The sequence below is a fragment of the Canis lupus genome, chromosome 27 (assembly GCF_011100685.1).
Source record: "Canis lupus familiaris isolate Mischka breed German Shepherd chromosome 27, alternate assembly UU_Cfam_GSD_1.0, whole genome shotgun sequence".
Lineage (NCBI taxonomy): Eukaryota > Metazoa > Chordata > Mammalia > Carnivora > Canidae > Canis > Canis lupus.
Genome location: NC_049248.1, coordinates 42,891,755 through 42,917,289, shown reverse-complemented (window position 1 = coordinate 42,917,289; position 25,535 = coordinate 42,891,755). Strand labels below are relative to the sequence as shown.

The 25,535-nt window shown below is 47.2% G+C and overlaps 3 protein-coding genes across 12 annotated transcripts in view; 2 read left to right on the top strand and 1 right to left on the bottom strand.

The window, feature by feature from the left end:
* Positions 1-3,011, top strand: part of TFCP2 (transcription factor CP2) — a 61,360-nt gene extending 58,349 nt beyond the window's left edge. For 6 of the 8 annotated variants that reach the window (XM_038577683.1, XM_038577682.1, XM_038577680.1 and 3 more), the window contains 2 exons: positions 1,023-1,074; positions 1,502-3,011. In XM_038577683.1, the coding sequence (XP_038433611.1) occupies positions 1,023-1,074; positions 1,502-1,539 (90 nt within the window). In that variant the 3' untranslated portion in view covers positions 1,540-3,011. The remainder of the gene's footprint in view (positions 1-1,022; positions 1,075-1,501) is intronic. The other 2 variants (XM_038577684.1, XM_038577681.1) reach the window with 1 other exon arrangement.
* On the bottom strand, positions 211-9,859 carry LOC106557897. The gene is made up of 2 exons (XM_038577926.1): positions 9,394-9,859; positions 211-2,439 (listed from the first exon to the last, which is right to left on the bottom strand). Exons 1-2 carry the CDS (start codon positions 9,857-9,859, stop codon positions 2,210-2,212), a joined length of 696 nt encoding a protein of 231 aa, XP_038433854.1. The 3' UTR covers positions 211-2,209.
* Positions 9,564-23,851, top strand: CSRNP2 (cysteine and serine rich nuclear protein 2). Of its 3 annotated transcripts, none has more exons than XM_038577678.1 (5): positions 9,564-9,700; positions 15,123-15,359; positions 16,477-16,736; positions 20,347-20,643; positions 22,249-23,851. In XM_038577678.1, the coding sequence occupies exons 2-5, from the start codon at positions 15,209-15,211 to the stop codon at positions 23,170-23,172; spliced, it is 1,632 nt and encodes a 543-aa protein (XP_038433606.1). In that variant the 5' UTR covers positions 9,564-9,700; positions 15,123-15,208; the 3' UTR covers positions 23,173-23,851. The 3 variants fall into 3 exon arrangements, with proteins under 3 accessions (XP_038433606.1, XP_038433605.1, XP_038433607.1); XM_038577677.1 differs by lacking the exon at positions 9,564-9,700 and adding an exon at positions 10,086-10,241; XM_038577679.1 differs by lacking the exon at positions 9,564-9,700 and adding an exon at positions 13,641-14,892.
* Positions 23,852-25,535: the final 1,684 nt, after the last annotated feature.

Sequence of the window (25,535 nt, the reverse complement as noted above, 5' to 3'; positions counted from 1 at the left end):
TTTTGATAAATTATTAAACATTAAGAAAAATGTATTAGAAGTGTATCTATTAATGAGATGGATGGGACTGCCCACATTAATTCATGTATAGATGAATACTCTCTACTGATTTCTAGAATGAAAGAGTTCAGCACCACTTCCTTCTGTTTTATCCTCCTAGATATAAGTGCTATGGAATCTGATTCCCACAAACTGACAGAGAGGAATTGATGGAGTTTTTTATAACAGCATCACTGGATTTGTTTTTTGTTTTTTGTTTTGTTTTTTTTTTTGGCGTTAGGTGCCAGAAATTATATAGTGATGTTACAAAGAATTATTTTGATTCACCTATCATTTGACAGTGATTAGGTCAGTCTTCGGTTCTGGTGTAAGGAAAGAATTAGAAACCATGTGACTCACATAAGACTTTGTTACCCAGTCATTAAAGTTCACATTAACAGTCACACTTTGGCATCCTGGGGACTTTTATACCCTGGGGCAGGGCAGCTTGGTAGGATTCCAGGAGGGTGAAACTTATGCCTTTATTTTATAAAATGAGAGAAGGGAGTTTAGAAGGCAAAGTGGGTAGGGGAAATCAAAGAGGCGCTCGCATGGTTTGGGGTAAGAGTATATATGGAAGATACATACCTGGATTTTCCTGAATGAGCCCATCAGTGTCCAAGTACCCTTGGAACTTGAGGTTAACCCAGGAAAATGCATACTATTATTTTAAGATCAGTTGTTTTAGATTGCTTAGCTTTTATTTTTATTTTTTTATTTTAAAATGTTTTTTCAAGTAGGCTCCAATGCCCAACTTAGGACTTGAACTCATAACCCTGAGAGTAAGAGTTGTGTGCTTTACCAACTGAGCCAGCCAGGCACCCCTAGACTGTTAAGCTTTTAAAACTTAAAAGCTGAATGGGAGAACACAAAACAAAGGATTATTTTTCCCTTAAATCCAATATAATGAAAAGCCATATAGTCTGAATAAATGCAGCAAACCCAAGTTTTTAATAATTAGCAACTTTTCTTGCTTTTCTCAGATGATACAGAACTTTCAGGAAGAAGCCTGTTTTATTCTGGACACAATGAAAGGTAATAAAATAGTAAGACAGATGCCTCTCTCTATGGAATTTGAGATTTTTTTTTCATGGTTTTACTTCTTTGAGGAGAAAAGGAAAGTATTAACACCATACTTGAAGTGGGGAAAGTGGCAGCTTTGGAGATTATTCCTTTGTATGAATTGGCTTCTTGCCATTATCAGGGTAGACAAAGTGTAACTGATGATTCTCCCATTCCCTCCCATTTTCTGTGGACAAATGAGGAACTAAAGCACATTGTTTTTATAATGCGTATTTACTGTAAGCATTTTATGCTAATTAAGTATGTTGCCCTTTGTCCTGCTGTTTTTTCCTTTCCTCCCTTCTCAAAAGATCCTTACCATATTTTTTTCCTCCTGCTGTGTTTTAGAAGTGACTAAAGATTATTCTTTTTTTTTTTTTTTTTTTTTTTTTTTTTACAGCAGAAACCAATGATAGCTATCATATCATACTGAAGTAGGTGCCGGGCATTCCATCCTCAGTGGTTGCTGCTTCCTTCACCTCTTGGAAGCTTCCCTCCTGAGGGGAGTCGCTCGCCCCTGGAGATTTGAAGGTCTGCAGGAACCTGACCCACCTGACTGTGTATGGGGGAGCCCTGGCCAAAGAAGCAGAACCCCAGCCATCTGTGGGCTGTGCTCTTGTGGCACACACAGATTATTGCCCAATGTGCATTTCCGAAGCCGTTTCTTAGTTAAAATTTATGGACTCTGTTGTTGTTGAATATCATTAGAAACTCCACACCATTTAGGGTGTTTGTAGGGCATAATGATGATGAGAATTGTGTGATGTTTAATGGAAAGATGTTAAATTTTGTGATATGGAGCCATGTAATTTTTTTCTAATATAAAAGTGAACATCTATATTCCTAAGACTAGATCCTCAATCTTCTTTTGCATCATATGTACTGGCTTTTGCCACAGTTGGCCCCTGAAAACCTCACCAAAGAGGAGAAATACAGAAATAGAATAGAATTTTTCTTTTGGTTGCCCTGTAATACCAAGACTAATAGTAATTTTAGCTGACATTTACTGAGCATTTGCTTGTGCCTCGTAGTGTGACACAACCTTTAAGTGGATTACCTTGTTGAGCTCTTCTTTAACAATCCTCTATGAAGTAGGCAATAATGATCCCTAATTGAAGGTGAGGAAACGGAGACCTAAAGTGGCTGAGGAGCTTGCCGAGTGACAGGCAGCTAGCACATAGTGTCGCTGAAATCCAAACCCGGGCAATCTTGGCTCTTTAACCACCGGCTGCGATGTCACGCTTACTGCGGTCTCTGACCATGGCTCTTCTGGTGGATAGGAGAGCAGAGCACTGCATGACAACTGAGGAATCCACCGCTGACAGGGACAAACCACACCTAAATAATGATGAATAGATCAAGACTTGTAAAAAACCGAGAACGTAACGTACTTTTGAAGCATCATCGGTTATCAGATTCACAGACTCTGAGGTGGTGAAAATGAGGGGTCCTCTGTAACTCCCCCAATTCACTGTTCTTGAATGAGCTTCTCAAACTATTTATTAATGAGTTTGGCTAAGCCCTGCTTTCTCTTTCCCCTCTCTGCATCTTCCCTTGGCATAGGAACTTCTTTTACCTGTGTAGTGTTCTTTTATAGAAGCTTTCTGAGAAATTCATTCCCATCCCAGTCACACTTTTCCCAAGTATTTTAGTTCTTAAAGAGTGTGAGTGTGTGTGTGTGTGTGTGTGTGTGTGTGCGCGCGTGCATACATGTGTGAGACTATGGGTTGTCTTTTTTTCACATGTAGAATTTTATCCAGAAGTCCCTTCACTCATGTTGAGGTGAAAAGAGATAATGTTCAAAGATTATGTAATGGATTTGGATCTGTGCGTGTGTGTTTTTAAAGCATTTGATAAAGTTTAAATGTTTTTATACAGATAATTTTGTTCATTAAAATCAACTCACAGTATGGTCTGATTTCTTTTGGTTTGAAAGAAATTGAAAACTTTGAAACTGGAAAATGAAGTCAAGTGACTTTTAAAAACTGCCCTGGGCAACTTGACATATTAGGCCAAAATACTTTTTTAATGAAAGTACTGATTACCAGATGTCCCTGTTTGAAAAGGGGGATATTTCTGGTTGTATTATATTCCTTGGACTGTTCTCAGTTTCAGAGAAGTCAGTTTTTTCCTCAGCAAGCTGCTATTATTTTTTTGATTTTGGTGTTTTTTGTTTTTTTTATTATTCTATCTAAATTTTAGGTTAGGAGGGTTGGGCTAGATGACTTTTAAGGTCCCTTCAGAATCTGTGACTCTTCGTTACTGCAAATGATATACAGAATTCTTTTTAATATATTTACCATGAATTACAGTTACTAATTTACTTAGGATTAGAGTTTTTTCAGAGTAATCTCAAATTTATTTTAGAAGTGAATTTTTTTGGGGTGCCTGGGTGGCCCAGTCAGCTGGGTGTCCAACTCTTGATTTCGGTTCAGATCATGCTCTCTCTCCGTGCTCAGCAGGGAGTTTGCTTGAGAGTCTCTCTCTCCTTCTGTCCCTCTCCCACCTTGTGCACGCTTTCTCTCTCAAATAAATAAATAAATCCTTTAAAAAATAAGAAATGAATTTATACATGTTTGCAATCACAGATCCCTAAATTAACCAGAAAATTGCTTAGGCTTTCCTTAGCTCCAAAAAGTATAGTGCCAATGCTATACAATTAGTAAGAGTTGGTATATTGATAGAATGTTGCTATTCAACTTGCTTTTAAGAGTCACATCTATTTACTATTATTACTGATCCTTTCAATTAAATGAAAATTTTAAACTAGCTTTTTTATTATGAAAATAATACACAAAGTGATAAGTTCAAACAATAAAGAAGGGTTACCTTTTACTTACCTCCTAGTCCCACTCTAAAGAGATAATCATGGGACGCCTGAGTGGCTCAGCAGTTTTGGCGCCTGCCTTCAGCCCAGGATGTGATCCTGGAGTCCCAGGATCGAGTCCCACGTCAGGCTCCCTGCATGGAGCCTGCTTCTCCCTCTGCCTGTGTCTCTGCCTCTCTCTCTCTATGTCTCTCATGAATAAGTAGATAAAATCTTTTAAATAGATGATAGATAGATAGATAGATAGATAGATAGATAGATAGATAGATAACCATGGCTAAAAGTACCTCCCATTCCCCTCCCTCCCTGCCCCCCCCCCCAATTATTCAGATGGGCTCATGTTACACTAACGGTCTGCAATTTGCTTTTTGTATTTAACATATCTTGAACATCTATTATTAGAATTCATAGTATACATCATTCTTTTTTAAAGATGGCCATTCCCTATGGATGTTTAGGTTAAGTGCATTTGAACATGCATCTTCATAAGTTTTTTGCATGTACCTCTAAGATATATTCCTGGAAGTAAAATTTACTGGATTTTATCTTTTTAACAATGTAACAGTTGATATTTAAACTGTGCAGATGGTTTAATGGTTTTATTAGAATGAGGGTATTTGAGAAGGAGAACGGTTAGGATTTAGGCCCTCCTGAGAAGTGCAGTAGGCTCCTATTTGACTTAGTATTGTATGTACTGTTCCCTGGAAGGGATGGATTGTATCTAGAAGAATCAGCTGTATAAAGACTTGATAGTTAAAAGGGAGTTATTGGGAAATAAAAGAGAGGGTAGGTCATTGCAGGACTCTAAGGATTAGGTACTAGTCGTTACATAAATATGGCTGTTAAATAATAAGGTTGTCCAATACTATGGCCTAGTCAGAATGTTTACCCCATAAATGATTTATTTAGGAAGCTACTTAAAGGGAGGGGAAATGGAAATGGTCATAGTGCCTGAAAGAGTACAGTACAACAAATACAAGACAACCAGAGCCTGAGAGACCTGAGACAGTGAGGTCCCCACGAAGGGGCAGATACTCTTGATTTCTGGACGTCAGACACAGTCAGGCACTAGGTGTGCTGTGAAGGGTAGAGTGTGATTTCACCACTGGGTTGAAGGAGCATTGGGAAGCTTGGTGGGTGAAGAAGGCTTGGTAAAATGGAACTAGTCCTTTCTAATTTATGCCTAATGGAGGAGTATTCTCAGCAAGTCTTGTACAGGGGTGCTGCAGAGATTTGGGCTGTCTTGTAAACTACTGCGAAGGACTGAGTGAAGGTTCAGCTTTTGGTTTTGAAAGTAACACAAATTTGGGGTGCAAATATTTGAGGTCAAGACTGAACTTAATCCCTCTTCACTGTAGTTTTTTCTCCAGCCAATACCTAACAATTCCAGATAGCTTCCTCAGAGAGCTGAAGTTGGGCTGTTTTATCATTTTACTGAATTGTCCTTCTGCTTCTTTGGCTATGGATGGCTCCTCTATAGGAATTTGATCTGTTTGTGGCCTCTACTGGCCCGTTACAAGAACTCCCATCTCAACAGGAATGCTACCAACGCCCCACCTAGCTGCATCATTTATGTACCATTTCATACAGAGTATCCTGCACCATTCTGCTTCTCCTGGAAATGATCTATGTTCTCAGTTTTAGGCTAAGGCTTTCCCTAAAGCTAGAACATTTATTTTTAGTTTTGCGATTAAATTTTTGTTTCATTATACAAGTTCTAAGGTGTAAATGAGGAAGAATTTTCTACCACTACAAAATGGAATGAACTGGAAAGAAGATGCCCTATGTGACATCAGCATCTGTTTTTATTTTTCTGTATTGTGAATATTTTATTTCTCCTTCTTGCTTCATTTAATGACCTTGTATGTTACCTTTGACCTTAAACATCCATCTCTTTCCACTTCTTCCTTTTTCATCTCTCCTTTTCACTTCTACATCTCCTCTGTGTTGTTCCTTAGAACACAGGCCTAGCCAACAAATTGTATCTAAGTCTAGCATTTGCATTCTCTAATTCAGAGATTTAAAAGGTCTCTATGAATTAAAATTTTCAGTTGCATTAATATAAATTATAAGGAAACTTGCTATTTAAAAAACACTATTGTATTTATATTATTATACTATTTTGTACTGTATGGGCTCTTTGGGGGCATGAGTACTAACCAGTATTTCTCATGGAGTCTGTGTTTTCATATATTTGTATTAAGATGAGGTAAACATTCCTCATTTTAATTACTTCAGATTCCTGTTTTCTCTCTGAACTGATTTTTTTTAAGAAAAGCATTTTTTTTTTAAAGATTTGTTTATTTATTCATGATAGAACACACACACAGGCAGAGACACAGGCAGAGGGAGAAGCAGGCTCCATGCTGGGAGCCCGATGCGGGACTGGATTCCAGGACTCCAGGATCGCGCCCTGGACCAAAGGCAGGCGCCAAACTGCTGAGCCACCCAGGGATCCCCTAATGTCTGATTTTTTAAATTTATCTTTCCCTACATATCTTTATAACTTCAAATTTTCATCCACTTCTTTTAGGCTTATCAAGCTTGCCCTCACTAAACTCACCCCCTGCACTCTACCTCCTTAAACCTGTTATTTTGCTTTTTTAAGTAGAGCGTGTGTTCTGCACCTATATTAATCAATTTGTGTGTGTCCTTTTTGAAATCTTCCTGAAGCATGCAGCTTCTTTGTTGTTTGTGCTTTTAAATTGCTGTGGCACTTTTAAGTCCTGACACTGATCTTTTTGTTGTTGTGCAACTAGTCACGGAAGGTGCCTGCCTCTCTAGATCTGGATTATTGTTAAATATAAATTAGTAAGGTAACGTCAACCTCAGGGCTAAATCTACAGGTTAACTATTTTTCTCTAAGAAGTTTACACACAGGGGACGCCTGGGTGGCTCAACAGTTGAGTGTCTGCCTTCGGCTCAGGGCATGATCCCGGTCCCAGGATCCCTGCATAGAGCCTGCTTCTCCCTCTGCCTGTGTCTCTGCCTCTCTCTGTGTGTCTCTTTCATGAATAAATAGATAAAATCTTAAAAAAAAAAAAAAAAAAAAGCAGGAGCAGCAGCAGCTTACACATAGTATCCTCTGACCTATTAATTTCCAACTCCCTGCCCTCCCCTCCAGGGAGTGTATTCTTGTTTTGGTGGTAAAGAATAGTTGATACAATATATACTTTGGTGTCAGATAAACCTCTGTTCAAATCTCAGATCTCGCTCTTCCTAGATGTGACCTTGAACAAAATATTCTCCTAAACCTCAACTTTCTCATCTTAAAAAGGAGATAATACTTAGGATTGTTTGGGAGATTTAAAAGAATATTGAGCATAACTTAGGATTGTTTGGGAGATTTAAAAGAATATTGAGCATAAAACAGTTTTATTTTGTATTTAGTACCCTTAATCCAATTGCTCAATATACTTAGAATACTACTGATTACAAAATCACCTCTATGTGTAGAGACATAACTACAAGACAGATTTGTAAACACTGCCCAGGACATGAAATCTGACCTTTGGTTTTCATCTGTGGCTGATGATCTTGGTTCTATATCTCTTCCTGTTCTGCTTTGACATTTTTGTCCCAAAAACAAACCACCCGTTCGTGATTTGTGCATTCTGAGCTGGTTCATACGTACGTTGCAGGTGATTTGGAACACAGCAGTAACATTTAGTATTGGGCAGATCAAACGCTATTAGCATTTCTTTTCACTTTGGTTTTGTAGTTTCTATTCTGCATTTGAGCTTCTGGTCACTTGGCCTCTATAGGCCCTGCTAAGGCAGGAGGCAGAGGCACCATTGTAGTAACTCATCTAGTGATTCTACCAAGACCATGAAATATGGTGAACAAGTGGCTGGCTCTATGATCTGTAGTTGTGATGTTACAGGTCCAGGTGAGCTGCTGACTGATGTAGAGCTTACTGCCAAATTGGATTCTGCTGTGTTTTCAAGTGATGCACTAACATTGGTTTGGCTATCCTGGTGTCATTAACCTACAAATCATGGGCGTTGAGGCTAATGGTACCCTGATGAATTTCCATGACTCAAACTGTGAATGTGTGGGCATATGAGATGCTTTTTTAACCTATCCAGTGTGGCCTTTTGGCTAGTATTTGATAACTCCGCTCACTGATTCTACAGAGTAGCCTGGAGCTGTTATGATCTGTGTGTCCGGGAAAGACAATCATGAAAATTTACATAGCACTGACTATATTGTGAACATTTTATACCATATTAAGTAAACTTTGTGAACCCCTTTGAGCTACATACTGTCTTCCTCATTTTGCAGATGAGGAAGCTAAGTTACAGGGAAGTTACATACCTTGCCAAGGGTCATACTACTACTGATGGAGGAGGAGTGGGTTTGTATTCAGGCAGTCTGGCTCCAGAACACGTGTTATACCTAAATCTCAGCAGATAGGGAGATGATCAGTGCGTGGTAAGCTAAGGCCTGTTTTTTTGTGATCTGCTTTTCATCTTGCACTATTGTTTCCTGGCCTCATGGAGCCTCTCATGTCACCGAGGCGGGAGGACTGCGATTTGGGGCATTTTGTCCCAAGCCAGTTCTTAGTATTAAAATTGAGAGATGGGACGCCTGGGTGGCTCAGCGGTTGAGCATCTGCCTTCCGCCTAGGCGTGATCCCGGATGTCCCAGCATGGAGTCCCGCATCGGGCTCCTTGTATGGAGCTTGCTTCTCTCTCTGCCTGTGTCTCTGCCTCTCTCTGTGTCTCTCTCATGAATAACTTAAAAATAAAATAAAATAACGCTGAGAGATGCTTTGGATAGCCAGCAGATCTGGCTCCATAGTTCTTGGTTGCAGTGAAAAGTGCACTAGGCTATGGAACCATCCTAAAGTGAGTTTAAGTCCTGCCATCCAACCAATAAATACCCAGTAAACATCTAGTGAGTTCCTAAATGTCAAATACCAGGCTTTGTACGGGGTGCTGCTCACCATACAATAAACAAAGCAATTCCTAGGACTCCTGGAATTTAGTCAATTGTGAGAAGACTGAAAAAATATACATCAAGTGGTAAATGCTAAGAAGAGATGTTAGCGCCATTTCAGAAAAATGGTTAAAGGAAAATCTGATATGGGGACATTTCAGCAACTAATTAAGTGAAGGAGTGTGTTCTATGGCCTGCTAGGGACAGTGTGGTAGGCAAAAGGCCCTGGGGGGAGAGCACCATCCCTGAAGGAACTGCAGGGAGGCTAGTGGGCTCCCCGGGTGGCTCAGCGGTGTGGCGCCGCCCTGGGCCCGGGGCGTGACCCTGGAGACCCGGGGTCGAGTCCCGCGTCGGGCTCCCTGCGTGGAGCCTGCCGCTCCCTCTCTCCGTGCGTGTGTCTCTCGTGAATAAAGGAGTAAAAGCTCGTCCAGGAGGGGCAAAGTAGAGGGAAGCACGGAGCCGTGGTGGGGGAGGGGAGGGAGGGGCACCTCCCACAGTGCGGGGCCTTCCACGTCAGAGGAGACCTGGGCTGGGGGTCCTTGGCAAACGACGCAGAACTCCCGGCCTCCGCATCAGACGCCGTTTTCCACACCTCAAAAATGAGTCGCAAAGTTGTGAGGCTCGGACACCACGGAAGATCGGTTTTGACAGGAAGCCATCCGCCGGTCCACACGCGCTGCGGCGAGGCGCGCGCCCTGCCCGCCGCCGTTCCCCGGCGGCCGCCTCAGCTCCCGGGGCGAGCCTGAGGCGGTTACGGCCTTTACGCACGGGAGTGCGCTCCTGACGAGAGGAACGGGGAGCGTCGGGGGCAGCCTCGTTCAGCCACCGCAGGTCTGTGGCCCGGGCTGTCCCCCTTCCTGCCCGAAGGGCTGCAGCGGCGCCAAACTCGCTTTCCCAGCTTCCAGCGCAGCGAGGACCTCGCCCCCGAAGCGCGTCCGCAGGCGGCGGCTCTCGGGCTCCGCGCCGGTGGTCGCCTCCAACTCCCGGCATGCCGCGGGGGCGGGGGGGCGGGGGGGCTGGCACGCAGACTCCATTTCCCAGCCTGCCCCGGGGCTCGGGCAGGACGTGCCGGCGCCTATAAGAGCCGGAGCGCTGCGGCCGGAGCCTATTGTTAGCCGGAGCCGGGGCGGTTCTGGGCGTCTGCTACCGGGGGCGCCCGAGTCGCTGGAGCCGCCCGCCCTCCGCCGCCTGCCGGCCGACCTGCCCACCCGCCCTCCCTCCCAGCCCTGCCGCCCTGGGAACTCCCCGACCGTCGCCGCGGGCCCGGGACTCGCTCTGTCCTCTCTGCTTCCCACCCGGGCTGGGGCGGCGGCGGCGGCGGCCGCGGGGGCGGCAGAGACCATCACGGGAGGAGGCAGCCGCGGCGGGGCCGGTAATGGGCCTGGGGGTGCGGGGCGGAGGGTGCCGCCTCGTCCTTTCTCGGGATCGGCCCGCGGGCGGCTGTGGAGGAGAGGTTCCCCCCGCCCCCCCAGAGCCGCGCGGATGGAGGAGTCAGAAACGGGGGAGGCTCGCTCGGGAGCGGTCGGGGGGCGGGGAGCCGGGTCGCCGCGGGGAAGGAAGCAGTCGGGAGAGGCGTGGGAGCCCGGGGCGCGGAGGACGCGGGCCCCGGCTGCGGGGGCAGCTCGGGGCACGACCCGGGGGCGGCTCGGGAGCCGGCGGGGTTGCGGATGAGGGTTGAGCGCGCAGCGGAGTGGAGGTGATGCAGGATGGAGGGAAGTGAAGGAAGGGGAGGGCGAGTAGGGGAAAATGTGGGAGGAGTGGTGGGGAATTTGTGAGTAGCAGGCAGGAAGGGATGGGGAAGGCTGGGCAGGGGCCGCAGACGCCGGGAATGAGCGGGAAGGTTAGCGGGCATCGGAGAAATGGGCCGGGAGCCCAAGGGCTCAGCAGGGGTGCCCATTAAAGGGAACCGATGCCTTGACCTGCCCTTTCGGCTCAGGTTCCTGATGTCTCTCCCATTTTTTCTTTTTCTTTTTTTTTTTTTTCTGGCGTTGTGTGTGTGTGTGTAGGGTGGGGGGGTGCGGGGGGGACGAAAGCATCCCTTGCCCTGGCTCCCAGCTCGATCATTTTTCACAGGCCCAAACACGCAGCTGACTGCCATCCATCCCTTTGAGTGCCATGGTCTTGATTTATCCTTTTAAAGGGGTTAGAGCGGCAGTGTGACACACACAGACCGCCCTCCAGTGCGAAATGTTTAGGAGTTATCCCCGAGAGACACAGTGTGTCCTCTTGTCCTGCCGTTTTCAGTTTCAGGTAAACCCATAGTTGGTTCATATTTTCATTTTCTTGACCGACTTCACATCTTGCTAATCTCCAAAGCCAGGAGGAGGTTGGTGTGCGCCAGAGTTAGAAGTGACTGGATATCCTTGAGAATTAATGGTTCCTGCAGCATCATGTTCCTGGTCTCCCACCAAGAGCTTGTGTCCTCCATACCATGGTAGTTTAGATGTGGAAAGCCAAGTTTTAACCTTGTGTCAGTGAATGGGTCAAACAAACAAACAAACAACAACAACAACAAAAAACCCAGTGAGGGTTGGAAAGGGGGGCTTCCTTAAAATACCTAAACAGTATGTTTACACTCAAGCACTTTATGAGTTCATGATCCTGGTAATCCCAAGGACACAAGGATCCATGAAATTCATGGTATATGAGAATCAACTGCAATATCTTGTAAAAGGAGAAACAGGTCAGGTCATCTTACTCAGGTTTATCCTAACACTTAGTAACAAGCCTTCCTTCCTCTAACCCAGCTACCGAAGATAACCCTGACAATCTTACCAGAGATTTTGGTCCCTTGACCTTTCCAAGAAGGTTGGATTCCAGTGGCCTGGAGAGGCTTTCTCCTGTGAGATATACCTTGTCTTAATTAGTATTTTATACTCCTTTAAGAGAGAGGCCTTCGTTACTAAACTTTGGAAATATATTTTGAATCCACAGAAATTTTTCTGGGTGATCCCTCTTTTGGTAGCCTCACAAAAGCCGGGGGGGGTTTGGTTGTTGTTGTTTTTTGGACAGATTGTTAAAGGAATCCTACAGGCCTGAAAAGGCTTAGATCCAGTACTAAAGTGCACATATGCTATAGATCTTTATTTGGTGCTAGCCACGTATCTCCTGTTTACCGTGGATATGCTGTATTTCTTATACCTTTGGGAAATATTCAGCTAGAAACAGTTGAGAAAAGGCCATAAGGCAGGGAGCCAGAAAGTGTCAGCTGCCCTTTCATTTAACTGGCATTAAAAAGCTTTTATAGGGGCTCGCATTCTTTTCTCCAAAAGCATTTGTTGTTTGAGTTGGTCATTTTGGCAGTTAACTGTCACTTAGGACCTGCATTTCCAGTCTCACCTTCATGATTTCTATATGGGTTTAAGGGCTCGGAGTATAACTCACAACTGTTTCTCTTGAACACAGGCATTGATCCTCTACCAGTGAATGGTTGAGAGAGGTGGGAATGACTGATTTCTAATCAGTTAGAAAAGAGGTTGATTGGATGAGCTGGAAATTGTGGGACCTATTCTAGTTGTTTCGGTTGCAAAGAAAGGTCTCTTCAGGCCACTGTGGAAGTGGATGGGAGGTTTGTTTTTGGTGCCCAATGAGCATCTCTTCCTGACGAGTCAGGTTCACACCAGAGTTGGACAAGGAAGGCTGGGTTGAAATTGAAACTTATACTGTGGTCAGGACAGCATTGATGGATTATATATAATGGGGTGCATGTCAGGAAGCGAATCAGATGGATCCTGGCCAGGGTGAGGAGAGCGAAGTCAGTACGCACATCATTTACATATGTAGCCATGGGTTCAGATTATTCTCCGGCATTTTAAGGAAAATATCTTTCTCCTAGGTTTCACATCTTTTCTTTCTTTCTCTCTCTCTCTTTTTTTTTTCTTCCTCTTTCTTACCTACCTCTTATCATTGCCCAGAAGCCACTATTCCAGAAGTGGAAGTGGGGAAGACATAGAAAAAAGGGCAAAGGAGAATGGAACAAGCAGCCAGCAATCCTTGCGGCACCAGAGGAAGTGATACCCCTGAGGGCAACTGGGTTAAGACAGTGAGAATTTTAATAATAAAGATGGTTTTGGACCAAACCCAGCCTCATGCAGGGCTTACAGAGAAATACTTAGAGGGAAGCCACCCTACTAGAAGCAAAGGGACATTGGAGGAAAGAACAGGACTGCACATTTGCTTCCAGTCATAACACCCTGCATGCTTCCAGACTGAGGAAGAAGCCACTTTCCCAGTAGCAACACTAGAGATCTCAGTTAAAGCTGAAGCTGGACTTAAGCCCTTTCCGAGAAAGCAGATTTTTCAGCTCAGTCTGAGTTTTCATGTGGTTGATAAACCTTTTAAGTGGGGAGGAAAAATCCAATTCAGTGGTCAACATTATTCTCTTTTATTTTTTTTATCCCACTCACATAAGTTCTCCATTGTAAAGATTACCTCCACCCCCACCCCCACCCCCATAGGATGGAATGCAAAATTTGTTAGTTAATAGGTATCTTTAAACCCAGCTCAAATCTTAACCCATTAAAAGGTCCCTGGCTCTCTGCATTCTTAATATATCCTAGGAATGTGACCTCTAATGGTAAGATCAGTAACCTGAATAACAGAATTGACACCTTAGATTTGTTTTTAAATTTCATTACAATTCTTAACAAGTACTTGATTTTCTTTTCCCCCCTCCCTGGCCAAATTTATTTCAGGAACGTGCTTGTCTGAGACCTGTGATGGCTGAGGTTTCTTAGGTATATCTTGTGACTCAAATGCAGAATTTTGATGAGATCTAGACAGATAGATCAGGAAATATCTTCGCTAAAGTACTTATTAGGTCTGGTTGACTATGTAGAGCTGATCCAAGAGCAGGCAAATTGCTTCTGAGAGACACGGTCCAGAAAAACAGCTCTGTAGCAGGCATCTCTTGACACCACAGTATATTCTGGGTAGCTGCTCCGCAGTAATGCAGCCCTGTCTTTCTGGGCAGTGTTGTTATTCCTGCTGCATAATTAGCAACTAGTGAGATCATAGTCTGGGGAGATTTCTGGCGTTACTGAGGCAAAGCAGGGAGGCTTCGTATCATCACATGTGGCTCCGGCTCTAACAGCATTTCTGTCCAGCATATTCATATTCTTAGGAACTTAAGTCCAAAGATGGAGAAGGAGAAAGATGTGTACCTGGGAAATGGACTATCCCAGACTCTGTGTGTGTGACATGTTGCAAACGCTGCCTGCCATATTGACGTAACCATAGTCAACTGTCCCTTCTTTTGCTATTTGATTTCCCCTTGCCGGGTTCTTTACAGAGGGCTAAGATTGTAAAGCTAAGTTGTCCTGGCACAGGGGATGATGATAGACCAGCTGAGCCCTATTTTATGGAGCTGAATGAGATTGGAAAAGATTCTGGGCTCTGAAGGCAGTGCAGATTCTAATCTTCAGTCCATTCTTTAGAATCAAATTTGGCCTTTCTGGTTGCCTGGTGAGAAACTTCACCCTTGTGAAGATCTGGGTAAAGTGTCTCCCTGGCTTCTGATATACTCTGAAACTTAGGGCCTAGAGCGTATTGATTCCCAAAGTGCATTCCAAGAATCACTTGCCCCCAAGATACTCTGGAAACACAGGGTTCCATAAGGAGGTGTGGGGACCCCTGTGTGCACTATGTTTGCTCTCACCCTTCACCATGCTCATTAGTATATTAAAAGCCTGCACGCAGTCCTCTCCTAAGCATTTGTCTAAACTATTTGGACACACCAGTCCTATTGCCACGTAAAGCTATTAATATCCATGGAACTAGTTTATTTAATATATACACTTTGGGAAAAGCCAGGCTAAATTTTCACTAGGAAAAATAATTGGATCTAGTCTAGGTTTAGGAACAGCCTAATTCTGCCTTTGATCCCTAGTCCCTCCCACTGGCCCCTTGGAGAGCGCTCCTGTGTGCGCACCGGAGCAGCTACCGTTATTCCCGTTATTCCCCGGGCTAATGAAACCCAGAGCCCAGCTGGCTTGGAACCAGAGGCCTCCACTCTATTCGGAAAGGTGCTGCTGTTACTCATCTCATTATTCTACGAATGACTGAGACCGCAGGGGCTGAAGGGAAACAAAAGTAGGAGAATATTGGCCAGAATAAGTAAAGAAATGACCTAGTCTCGAGAGACCAGACCTCAGTGCTAGCTCAGGGACTTTCTTCATTTGGCGAGCTGCGTGTATAGACTTGGGAGGGGTCTGGCTCAGGACGGGAATGCTGATTCCTCTTTTCCCCTGGGCAGAATCCTAATGCACCTGGCTAACTGGTGGTGAGCAGGGGCTTTGGGGCCAACGTGGTGGGCTCCCCAAGGAAGCCCCTTTGAAACCAATGGATGCATTCACGGGTTCGAGTCTCAAGAGGAAGTTTGATGATGTGGATGTGGGCTCATCAGTTTCCAACTCAGACGATGAGATCTCCAGCAGTGACAGTGCTGACAGCTGTGACAGCCTCAATCCTCCTACAACCGCCAGCTTCACACGTGAGTGAGCCCCACCACCCCGTCTACACCCACCTCCTCCAGGCATCAGAGCCCATTGCAGTCCTTGAGAAAGAGACCGCTCCTTGTCTCCAGCTGGGGGATTTTCCACTAACCATGATCTTTTCCACTCTTAGCCCAACTTTGCTCTTTGGAGGACTTTATTGCTCTCGTATCATAGACTTAGGCCTGACCTACTCTAGCTGATTTTTTTTTTTTCTTTTTTTATGCCATGGTTTATGGCTCCCCAGGAAGGGCTTAATTAAATTGAGGGAGGAGAGGTCCAGGATTTTACCCTGACCCACCAGAGTCCCACACAGTTGTAGATCTAGAAGGACATAAGTGATTACTGCCTGGTCAACTGGGGCAACTCCAGATTTCTTAATTCTAATGGCTCAGTTAATTTCTTGGAAAGAACTTCTGATTCTATAGAACAGAGGTTGCCTATGGACCAAATCTGGCCCACTGCCTGTTTTTGTAAATAAAGTTTTATTGGCACACAGCCACATACATTGGAATTGCTCTCATGCTACAATGGCAGGGTTGAGTGGTTGCGGCAGAGACCTGATGGCCTGCAGAGACTGAAGTATTCACCATCGGGCCGTTTAAAGAAGAGATACACCAACCCCAGCTATAGATTATGCCGTCCCACAGAGGTCCCCGTTATGATAGCAGAGTTCTACACCTGCACTGTCCAGTATGGGAGCCATATGTAGCCAGGAGACTGGAAACGTGACTAGTAGAACCAAGGAGCTGAATTTGAAATTTTATTTTGAGTAACGTAAAATGCCACACATAGCTAATAGTGGTTGAATCGGACAGTGAAGCTATAGAGATGGTTACATCCTGAAAAGATTACCTAGAGATCCGCTTCCCAGCTGATGTCCAAAATTAGATTTTGTGGTCATCTGTTTGGGTGAAGTCAGTGTGGCGGGAGTGGTATGAGCCAGCTGATGTTCAGGGCCCCTCCCAACTGTGCGCTTATGATGTGAAGACTGGACATGTCTCAAGGTACAGAGAGCGCTTTGGACAACGGTTGAGCCTAGATGGGTGAGAAAGAACATGGGCCCCAGGGAGGCCATTTCAGGGTTGGTAAAACTGCTCTGTGCTCCCTTCTCAGCCACATCCATCCTCAAGCGGCAGAAGCAGCTGCGGAGGAAGAATGTCCGCTTTGACCAGGTGACCGTATACTACTTCGCCCGGCGCCAGGGCTTCACCAGCGTGCCCAGCCAGGGTGGGAGCTCGCTGGGCATGGCCCAGCGCCACAACTCCGTACGCAGCTACACACTCTGTGAGTTTGCTCAGGAGCAGGAGGTGAACCATCGGGAGATTCTCCGTGAACACCTGAAGGAAGAGAAACTCCACGCCAAGAAGATGAAGGTGCCTAAGGGGTCTGGGGTCTGGGTACACCCGTGCGCCAAGATAAAGTGGGGAACCATCTAGATTATTTATATTTCTTCTGGATTATTTATTTCTTCCTTGTAATTTGATTGTTGCCCTTGGCATGTTGAGATTCCGGATCTTTCTAGTGAGAAGTCTCAGGTCTGGAATCAAAGCTCAGTCTGAAACCCCATTCTTTTTTGTCTCTGGTGGGGAGTCTACGCAGGAGAGCAAAGTGGCTTCCCTAGAATTCCCTAGCCTCGCCCCTTCAGCAAATTTTTTTTAAGTTTAAGATGCGAATACCTGAAAACATTCAAGTCTGTCGCCCTTGGAACCTGAGGAAGCATGAGGTTTCAGTTTCTTGTTAAATGACTGTCTATTGTCCCAATGCACAGAACAGGTTTTCTCAGGCGCCTGGGGGGCTTAGGGGGTGAAGCGTCTGCCTGTGGCTCAGGTCGGGAGCAAGCCCCGTGTTGAGCTCCCTGCTTAGTGGGGAGCCTGCTCTCCCTCTTCCTCTGCTCGTTCTCTCTCACTAGCTCGCTCGCTCAGTCTCTCTAAATGAATAAAATCTTTAAAACAAACCAACAGGTTCTCTCTGCTAGACCCTGCACGTGTAGCCCCCCCGTCTGTAACCCCCGTCACCTCTAGGTGATGGTCTTTGAGGTGTAAACCACAGCATCGCCAAATAGCTGTTTCAGTTTGTCTGGTTCTAGGCCTGCCATCTGATGATCTGATGCCACCCCAGCTCCTCAAGTTTAGGAGGCGAGAGTGAGGTTGGAGGATGACCCCTGCCTTACAGGATGGCTCTTTACAGCTACCCGCTTGCTCTCGGCACCACAGGGCACTCCACAGCCGTACTTCGCACCAGGCCACAAAATACCCCCCTACCCCTGCCCCCCCCCCCCCCCCCGAGTTCCTGGCTCCAGGTCTGGAGACACTGCCGTAGGTCTAGCCAAGTTTCTTGTGGGCCCCAAACACATGACCCATATTAAAACAGGTGGCTGCATTATTTGCAGGGTGGCAGATAGACCCGAACGAGCCACCTCAAAACGTGGTGTGGTTGGAGAACCCACAGCAGAGGACGTGAGCTAACGACATCTCATTCCTTTCTCCTTTTGACAGCGCGCTCCCCTTCCCGCAGCCTACTCCCGGAGCCTCACACCTGTTTTTCTAACTGGAATGACACCGAGGCGTCCCGTTTCTTGTGTCTGAGGAATTCCATCACTGACCCTGTCACCTTCCAGCTGCTATAGCAACGGCCCGGGAAATAAACACTGTTCTCATCATTTGCAGTGAAGGCTTTCTTCCCTTTCCCTAAAGAAACCTCTCTCCTAGATCTGATAGAGGGATAGCCTGTCACAGCACGACTCCCTCCTGTTCTGTGGCCCCCCCCCCCCCCCCCCCCCCCCCCCCCCCGCCCTGGGAGCAGGTCTAGGGACAAAGCTAAGCGAACCCAAGGCCGACATAGGATTCCTACCTAGTAGCCGATTTAGCCCTGGTGGCAACTAATAGATCCTTCTGTGTCGAGAGAAGACACTTACTTTGCCCTCTCCCAGGGCCAGTGTGCTTGCTTTTCTTAGAAATTTTTCCTGACTGCAGTACACTGCAGGGGAGACTTAAAAAATACATCTTTCGCATCTCTGATGTACCATCTAATATTTATTTTCCTTTTCAGGCTGTCACAAAAAGGAAAGAAAAAAACCTCCTGATGCTCTGAGCTTCAATTACCTATCATCTTTCTAATACTTTTTTTTTTTTTTAAGATTTTATTTATTCGTGAGAGGCACAGAGAGAGGCAGAGACACAGGCAGAGGGAGAAGCAGGCTCCCTGCGGGGAGCCCGATGTGGGACTCAATCCCAGGACCCAGGATCACACCCTGAGCTGAAGGCGACTCAACCACTGAGCCACCCAGGCGCCCCTCATTATTACTTTTTTCTAATTTGGGCCTTTTATTCATATGGAATTCATTATTATGCGTAGTATGCTTTACTAGTACAGCTTTACTTATTTATTTTTCAAGAGGCCCATCCAGTTATCCCAATATCATCTAATGACCAGAGGACTCTCTTTCTTGGTTTCAAATGCCACCTCTACTGTGTTACATCAAATTCTTATATCTACGTGGGTTTCTTCCTATTGCATCTCTAACCTCTTTCCCTTGAGAGGACAGCAAGAGGGAGGGTGCTAAGGAAGAAGCCATTGCTGGCAAAATAGGAAGGAGGAGGGGCCCCAAGGTCTGCAGAAGGGCCCCTCATCGCGGGTCTGCCTGGTACCGAACTAACAGGCCAGGAGACCCCCAGAAGCATCTCTGTATTTGTCCCCTCTCTCTCCCACCTTCCCACAAGCAAACAGGTGTGGAGCTGATGAGCCCCGCCGTTGCATCATCTCGCTCCCAGGAGCTGTCCCTTTACTACCACTAACCTGTGGCTGGGTCTGATGAAATAAGCCAACCCCTCCAGGAGCTTGGCTCTCATCCTGCTGGTAGCTTCCAGAGCTCTGGGAATTACAAAGTCTCATTTTCTTTCCTTGAATTCTCTAGTGAGTTTTCAGAACTCATTCAGCCAGATTGTCTTCAACCTGCCCTTCCACAAAGATTCCTTGCTGGCTCTCTGTCTGTCTTGGCCCAGAGAACCCAGACTTCTGCCTGTGGATAGTACCTCAGTATTTCGCCTGCCACCCTACTCTCCATACAGCATTTTTTCTTTGAAATCAAAAAAGATTAGAAAGGAGAAAGTATATTCTAGGCTGTGGGTTGGCAGTGAGGGCTTTCTTGGATAGCTGTTAATAATTTGCTCATTTTTCTCTCCTCCCAGTGAAGTGAAGCCCTTCTGAAGAGAAGTCTTCACTCTGTGGGGACTCAGGGTCCTTGACAAAGACCTGGTAGCCTGTACTACTGTTCCCCGAATGTGGTTTTGGGTCCTTCGGGGTGCAGATTGAAGGGTGTTTTGCAAGGTTATCTATACATCCAAGGAGCATCCAGCCACTGACAGACCTCCCTGTGTCAGAAGGCAACTTAGCTGACGTTACAGGACACAAGTTTGAGGATGGAGGGTGTATTTGTGGGAAAATGAGGGAAGAGGAGACGTGGGCTTTGAGAAACTTTGGTCTAGAAAGGTGATCCCTCCGGTGTTGACAGGTGTTAGAGCTACGTCGGGCTTCCTGCCTTCCTGCTCTAGATTTATGCTCTTCAACTCTCCAGTATGGTGGCGACTAGCCACACGTGTGGCTTCTTAGACTTAGTTAAAATGAACTAAAATTAAGAAGTTCTCCTTCGCACTAACCCCATTCACAGTGCTCAGTAGGCACGTGTGCTGCGAGCAGCATGGATATTTCCATCAGTGCAGGAAGTTCAGTTGGACCCTGCTGCTCTGTGAGAAGGTGCCTGCCCGGGGATCCCTGGTAGCTTTAGCACCTGCCTTTGGCCCAGGGCGCGATCCTGCAGTCCCGGGATCGAGTCCCGCATCGGGCTCCCTGCATGGAGCCTGCCTCCCTCTCTCTCTCGCTCTATCATAAATAAATAAATAAATCTTTAAAAAAAAAAAAAAAGAAGGTGCCTGCCCATAATACTCGAATACTCAAGGCTAACCTTTCCTTCCCGTCTCCCGGCAGCTGACCAAGAATGGGACAGTGGAGTCGGTGGAGGCCGATGGCCTGACCCTGGATGACGTCTCAGACGAAGACATTGATGTGGAAAATGTGGAGGTGGATGACTACTTCTTTCTGCAGCCCCTGCCCACCAAGCGGCGACGAGCTTTGCTAAGGGCTTCGGGGGTCCACCGCATTGACGCCGAAGAGAAGCAAGAGCTTAGAGCCATCCGCCTGTCGCGGGAAGAGTGTGGTTGTGACTGTCGCCTCTATTGTGACCCAGAAGCCTGTGCCTGTAGTCAGGCTGGGATTAAATGCCAGGTCAGTCCAGGTTGGCCTGGGAGGTGATATCCACGCTAGAGGAGTCCGGGGGGCATGATATGGGTCCTGAACGTGGGAGGCTGCCCGTCATCTACGGGTGGACTCCCATGACGGGCAGCACTGCCTAGTTCCACGACCCTCCCCCACCAAGGAGAAAGCCAAGCATGGCAGGATTCCTAGGCCGTGGAGAGAGCCATTAGCTTTTGCTGTGTCTCACCCTGGAAGTGGTAAGCAGCAGCTGTCAGCAGATGGGGGAAGACGGGTTGGTGAGTTTAACATTAGTAGCTGTTCCTTAAACATGGACTGATGTCATGAGATGAAAGGAAGCAGAGAGATGAGGTAGGCCTCCGGATTTTGTCTTGCAAACACTCACAGGACCTCTGCTCCAGTTCTGTAAAACCCAAAATAATTGTCAGGTTCCTGTAGTTCAGGATCGGACATGGCTTGGCAGAGCTGGAGTCCAGGGTCTTAAAAGACGGAAGCCGTCATCCGCTCGCTGGTTTGACAAGGGACCGCTTAGAAGGCGCGTCTCCGTTGAAAGCAGCAGTACCATCCCAAAAGATGAAATTTATTTGGAACTTGTCTGCTGAGGATGTGGGTGCTGAGTCCTTGTGGTTGAAGGTTCCCTAATGACCCTCTTCTTTCCTATTTTTAGGTCGGTAATAGCTGTAGCGTATCTGGCCAAGTACTGCTTTTCAGACCAAAGTCCCATAATGAATCAGTTATACTGCCCTGAGAGTAGTCCTAAGAATTGGACTGTTCCTAAGGACTGGAATGGAGAGTTCTAGAAGTTGATATCATAGGAAGACATTGTGACTTATATATATATACATACTTGCTTACGCTTTATTTTTGGTTCCTTTTGGGGGTCCAAAAGGGAGATAAGGAGGTAGAGGAGCTCCTTTCCAGGTGTTCCTGGTCTGTAGTTAATTATCGCAGTACTTGCCCCAGACCTAAACCATCAGGGGAAAATGAAGCAGGTGGTGAAAAGCTGGCCGTTACCATGTTTGAACCGTCAGTAGAGCGCCCCGGCACAACTGAGGCACCTTGCCTTAGTTTCCCTAGAATGTGCTCCTTTAGACCAGCTAGATCTTCTGCTTCCTTTCCCTGTCATCGCAGAAGGCAGTCCGTAGGCTTAGGCCCCAGCCTGTTTTCTCAGTAAACTAGATAAATTCTGGGAAAGTCTCTGAGGCGCAAAAATGTCTTAAAGGGATGCCTGGGTGGCTCAGCGGTTTGCCTGCCTTTGACCCAGGGCGTGATCCTGGAGTTCCACGACCCTGAGATCATGGCCTGAGCCTAAACCGAGTTGGATGCTTAACTGACTGGGCGCCCCAGGTTGCCCGGGAGGTAAGGGACCTTCTAGAGGGCACACCGCTCATTAAAGTCTGTGTTGCAACTGAAACGCAGGCGGTCTGATGGCTAGTGCCCCGTGCTGTTAGGCCGCGCTGCAGGTTAGTTTGTTCCTGGCTGTTCCTGTTGTGAGACCTCGAATCCCCAGCCACTGCCTCCCCAGCCACTGCCTCCCGTCCCCGTCCCCATCCCCGTCCCCGGTACTAAATCTGTGGGTCTCCTCCTCCTCCCTCAACCTTCTTGTCCTCTCCTCAGGTGGATCGCATGTCCTTCCCATGTGGCTGTTCCCGGGATGGCTGTGGGAACATGGCTGGGCGCATTGAATTTAATCCAATCCGGGTCCGGACTCATTACCTCCACACCATCATGAAGCTGGAGCTGGAGAGCAAGCGGCAGGTGAGCCGCCCGCCAGCCCCAGACGAGGAGCCGTCGCCCGCCGCCGGCTGCAGCCTGACCGGGGCGCAGGGCTCCGAGACGCAGGACTTCCAGGAGTTCATTGCCGAGAACGAGACCGCGGTGATGCACCTGCAGAGCGCCGAGGAGCTGGAGCGGCTCAAGGCGGAGGAGGATTCCAGTGGCTCCAGCGCCAGCCTGGACTCCAGCATCGAGAGCCTGGGCGTGTGCATCCTGGAGGAGCCCCTGGCTGTGCCCGAAGAGCTGTGCCCGGGCCTCGCAGCCCCCATCCTCATCCAGGCCCAGCTGCCCCCGGGCTCCTCCGTCCTGTGTTTTGCCGAGAACTCCGACCACGCGGCCGCCTCGGCGGCGAACAGCCCCTCCTACTTGAACAGTGGGCCCCTGGTCTACTATCAGGTGGAGCAGAGGCCGGTCCTGGGGGTGAAGGGAGAGCCCGGCACGGAAGAGGTCCCGCCCTCTTTCCCCAAGGAGAAGGATCTGAGTGTCTTCTCTCTCCCGGTTACCTCACTGGTGGCTTGCGGCCCCACAGACCCCGCTGCCCTGTGTAAATCAGAAGTGGGGAACGCGTCCACCCTAGAAGCGCTAGTGCCCGAAGATTGTGACCCCGAGGAGCCTGAGAGTGAAGACCTCCGCCCCTCCTGGCCCCCCTCGGGCCTCCCCTTCCGCACGGACCATGAAGAGGGCTGTGTGGTGGAGAAGACCTCACAGCAGAGCGAGGACAGGCCCCCTGAAGAGTCTTCCCTAGAACTCCCTCTGGCAGTGTGACCCAGGGATGGCGGTCCTGCCTCGTACCCATTCTCTATTTATTCCCTTATTTTATCTAACACCATTTCAAAACAAAACTGTAGAAGCAGCTGCTACTCCCATGTTATTTTATTGGGGTCTTTGGGGGATGGGTGGGAAAGAATTGTTTGTAAAAGTATTTTTTAAAGGGTAAACAGAACCAAGGAGACCGGTCCCGGCTTGATCTGGGGGAGAGTCTCGGGGCAGAGGAGGCTGCATGGTGCCGAATACTGAGCTTTTCGGGGCCACTGGAACGAAGAATGAGGATCTCACAGGAGAAGCCGGGTAATTCAAGCAGCTAATCTTCATGTAGGGACCAGAACACAGTAATCTGAACAGCATGGAAAAGCCCCTTCTCTCCTGAGCTCCAGGTGGGGAACAAGCTCGTGTCCCCCCTCAGTCACTCTGACAGCCCACCTTGGTGTATCATAGTCCGCTGGAGAATCACCTGGTCAGGTCTAGAGAGGAGTGGATGGAAGGGTCTCTGCTTCTGAAGAAAACCTCCGGGATTTATCAAAATTTAACCTGCCTTCCCTGGCCCCCCCGTTTGGTAAATAAGTTAATATTTGACATGTTTCGTGTTCTCTGACCTGTTCCCCACACTGGGGAGTCCTGGTCTGTAACTTGAATCATTTCTTTCACATGTTCTTAGGTACTAGAGTTAAACTTGTCTATTTGTCTTTTATCCCCCCTTCCTTCCTTTTCCCTTGAAGAAAAAGCTAGATTGGCTGGGGACGTGGCCTAAAGAGCCCGAGTGTTCGGTAGGAGTCCAGCGCTGGCTGTGCCGGGCAGCATTAGGCTGGGGCTCCCGGCCCACGGGAGGCACATCTGGAGCGTTAACTACGTCCGGGAGAGGCAGCAGGAACAGGCTGCTGTCTGGGAAGAAGACTCTATTTGTGCCACGCTTGCTTTTTCACCCAGGTTTTCCCCCCACTCTGGGAGGTTTGAGCTTTAAAGGAATATAGGATGTGGCAACCCAAAGTCACCAACTAGTTTTTGTTCTTATTTCTTCTGTTTCTGCCCTTGTGGTCCTTGGATATACAGGGTTAGAGTCCTTATACTATTCCTCTTCCTCCCTCCCCGTAGCCCCAGAACTGCCAAGGTTTATTGGATCCCTCCGTCTTGATACATGAAAATTGGAAGCCAAACTTAAATACAGCTCCCAGCTTCCCAAGAACTCAAGTTCTGACTATAACCTTTGCGATCTATAAAGCGGGACTCAAATTCACTTCTTACCTCTGTGGGGGGGACACAGTGTCTGCTCCTTTTATGTCCGGCCTATGCTCCAGGATGTGCTCCGCTGAACACCACGGAGTTCTTTTTGTTACCAGTTATCTCTGCCTCCGTTTTAAAACGGAGACAGTGGGGAGCAAAACACACTTCTCTAGCATCCTTTACGTCATGCTTCAATTTTATTATGGTTTATGAACCAGGAAAGAACAAGTGAACCCCTTTTGGGTTTTGGTGGGGAGAGACCTCTTCCCACTTACCTTCCTCACGGAGCCTTTTCCCATACGACGTTCAAGCACCCTTTATGTGTGTCACAGCAGCATTTCGCCTATCACGTTTCTAAACTGAGCCTGCGAGGCCTTGTACTTAAACAGACACGTCCTTTAGCCCAGTCTGCTTCTCCTGTTCATTCCCAGTTGTGCTTGGTTTTACAGTGGAGGGGAGTTCTTAAGTACAGGACCTTGTCTCCCCCCATCCTTTAGCCTCACCAAGCAGAGTCTTAGGTACCTGAGATCTAGCGCTCTCCTAAGCGCAGCCCCACTTTCCCACCTTCCGCAGCCCCGACTACAAGACTGAAGCTTCCCTGCAAACTCGGCTCTGGAGAAGACTCTTGCGGAGTCTGTTGGAAGGGGAGGGTGGGCTCTACACATTCCCTCCTTAGGGAGGCTCCAGCCTCACCTAGGAAGCGGATTCCAGCTGCTCCAGAAGAGACACTAGCCTTTGGGATCAACCCAAGAATCTGAATCTGTTAAACTGATTGCCAACCCCCAAGATAATTGGTTTTTCTGAAAAGCTAGTTTCTTCACTTGATCTTAGCCAAAAGGCCAAGAAGCGGTATTTGAAAAACTAGTTTCTTAACCCAAGTCCATCCCTCCATTAACAATTCCGACTCCCGCCGATCCCATTTTTAAATGCTGAATATTAACATCGAACATTAACCGTCTTGTCAAGCAAAGGGCCTTTTCTACGACCTAGTCCATCTCGTTTCTGGTGCTACCTGAGCTGGACGGGCTTCTAGCTCACGGTTGCTAGAAAAGCTAAGCCTCGGCCTCTGATCGCAGGAGCAGACAGCTTCGGCCCTGCTCCATCTAGGCCTCGACAAAAGAAATTTATTA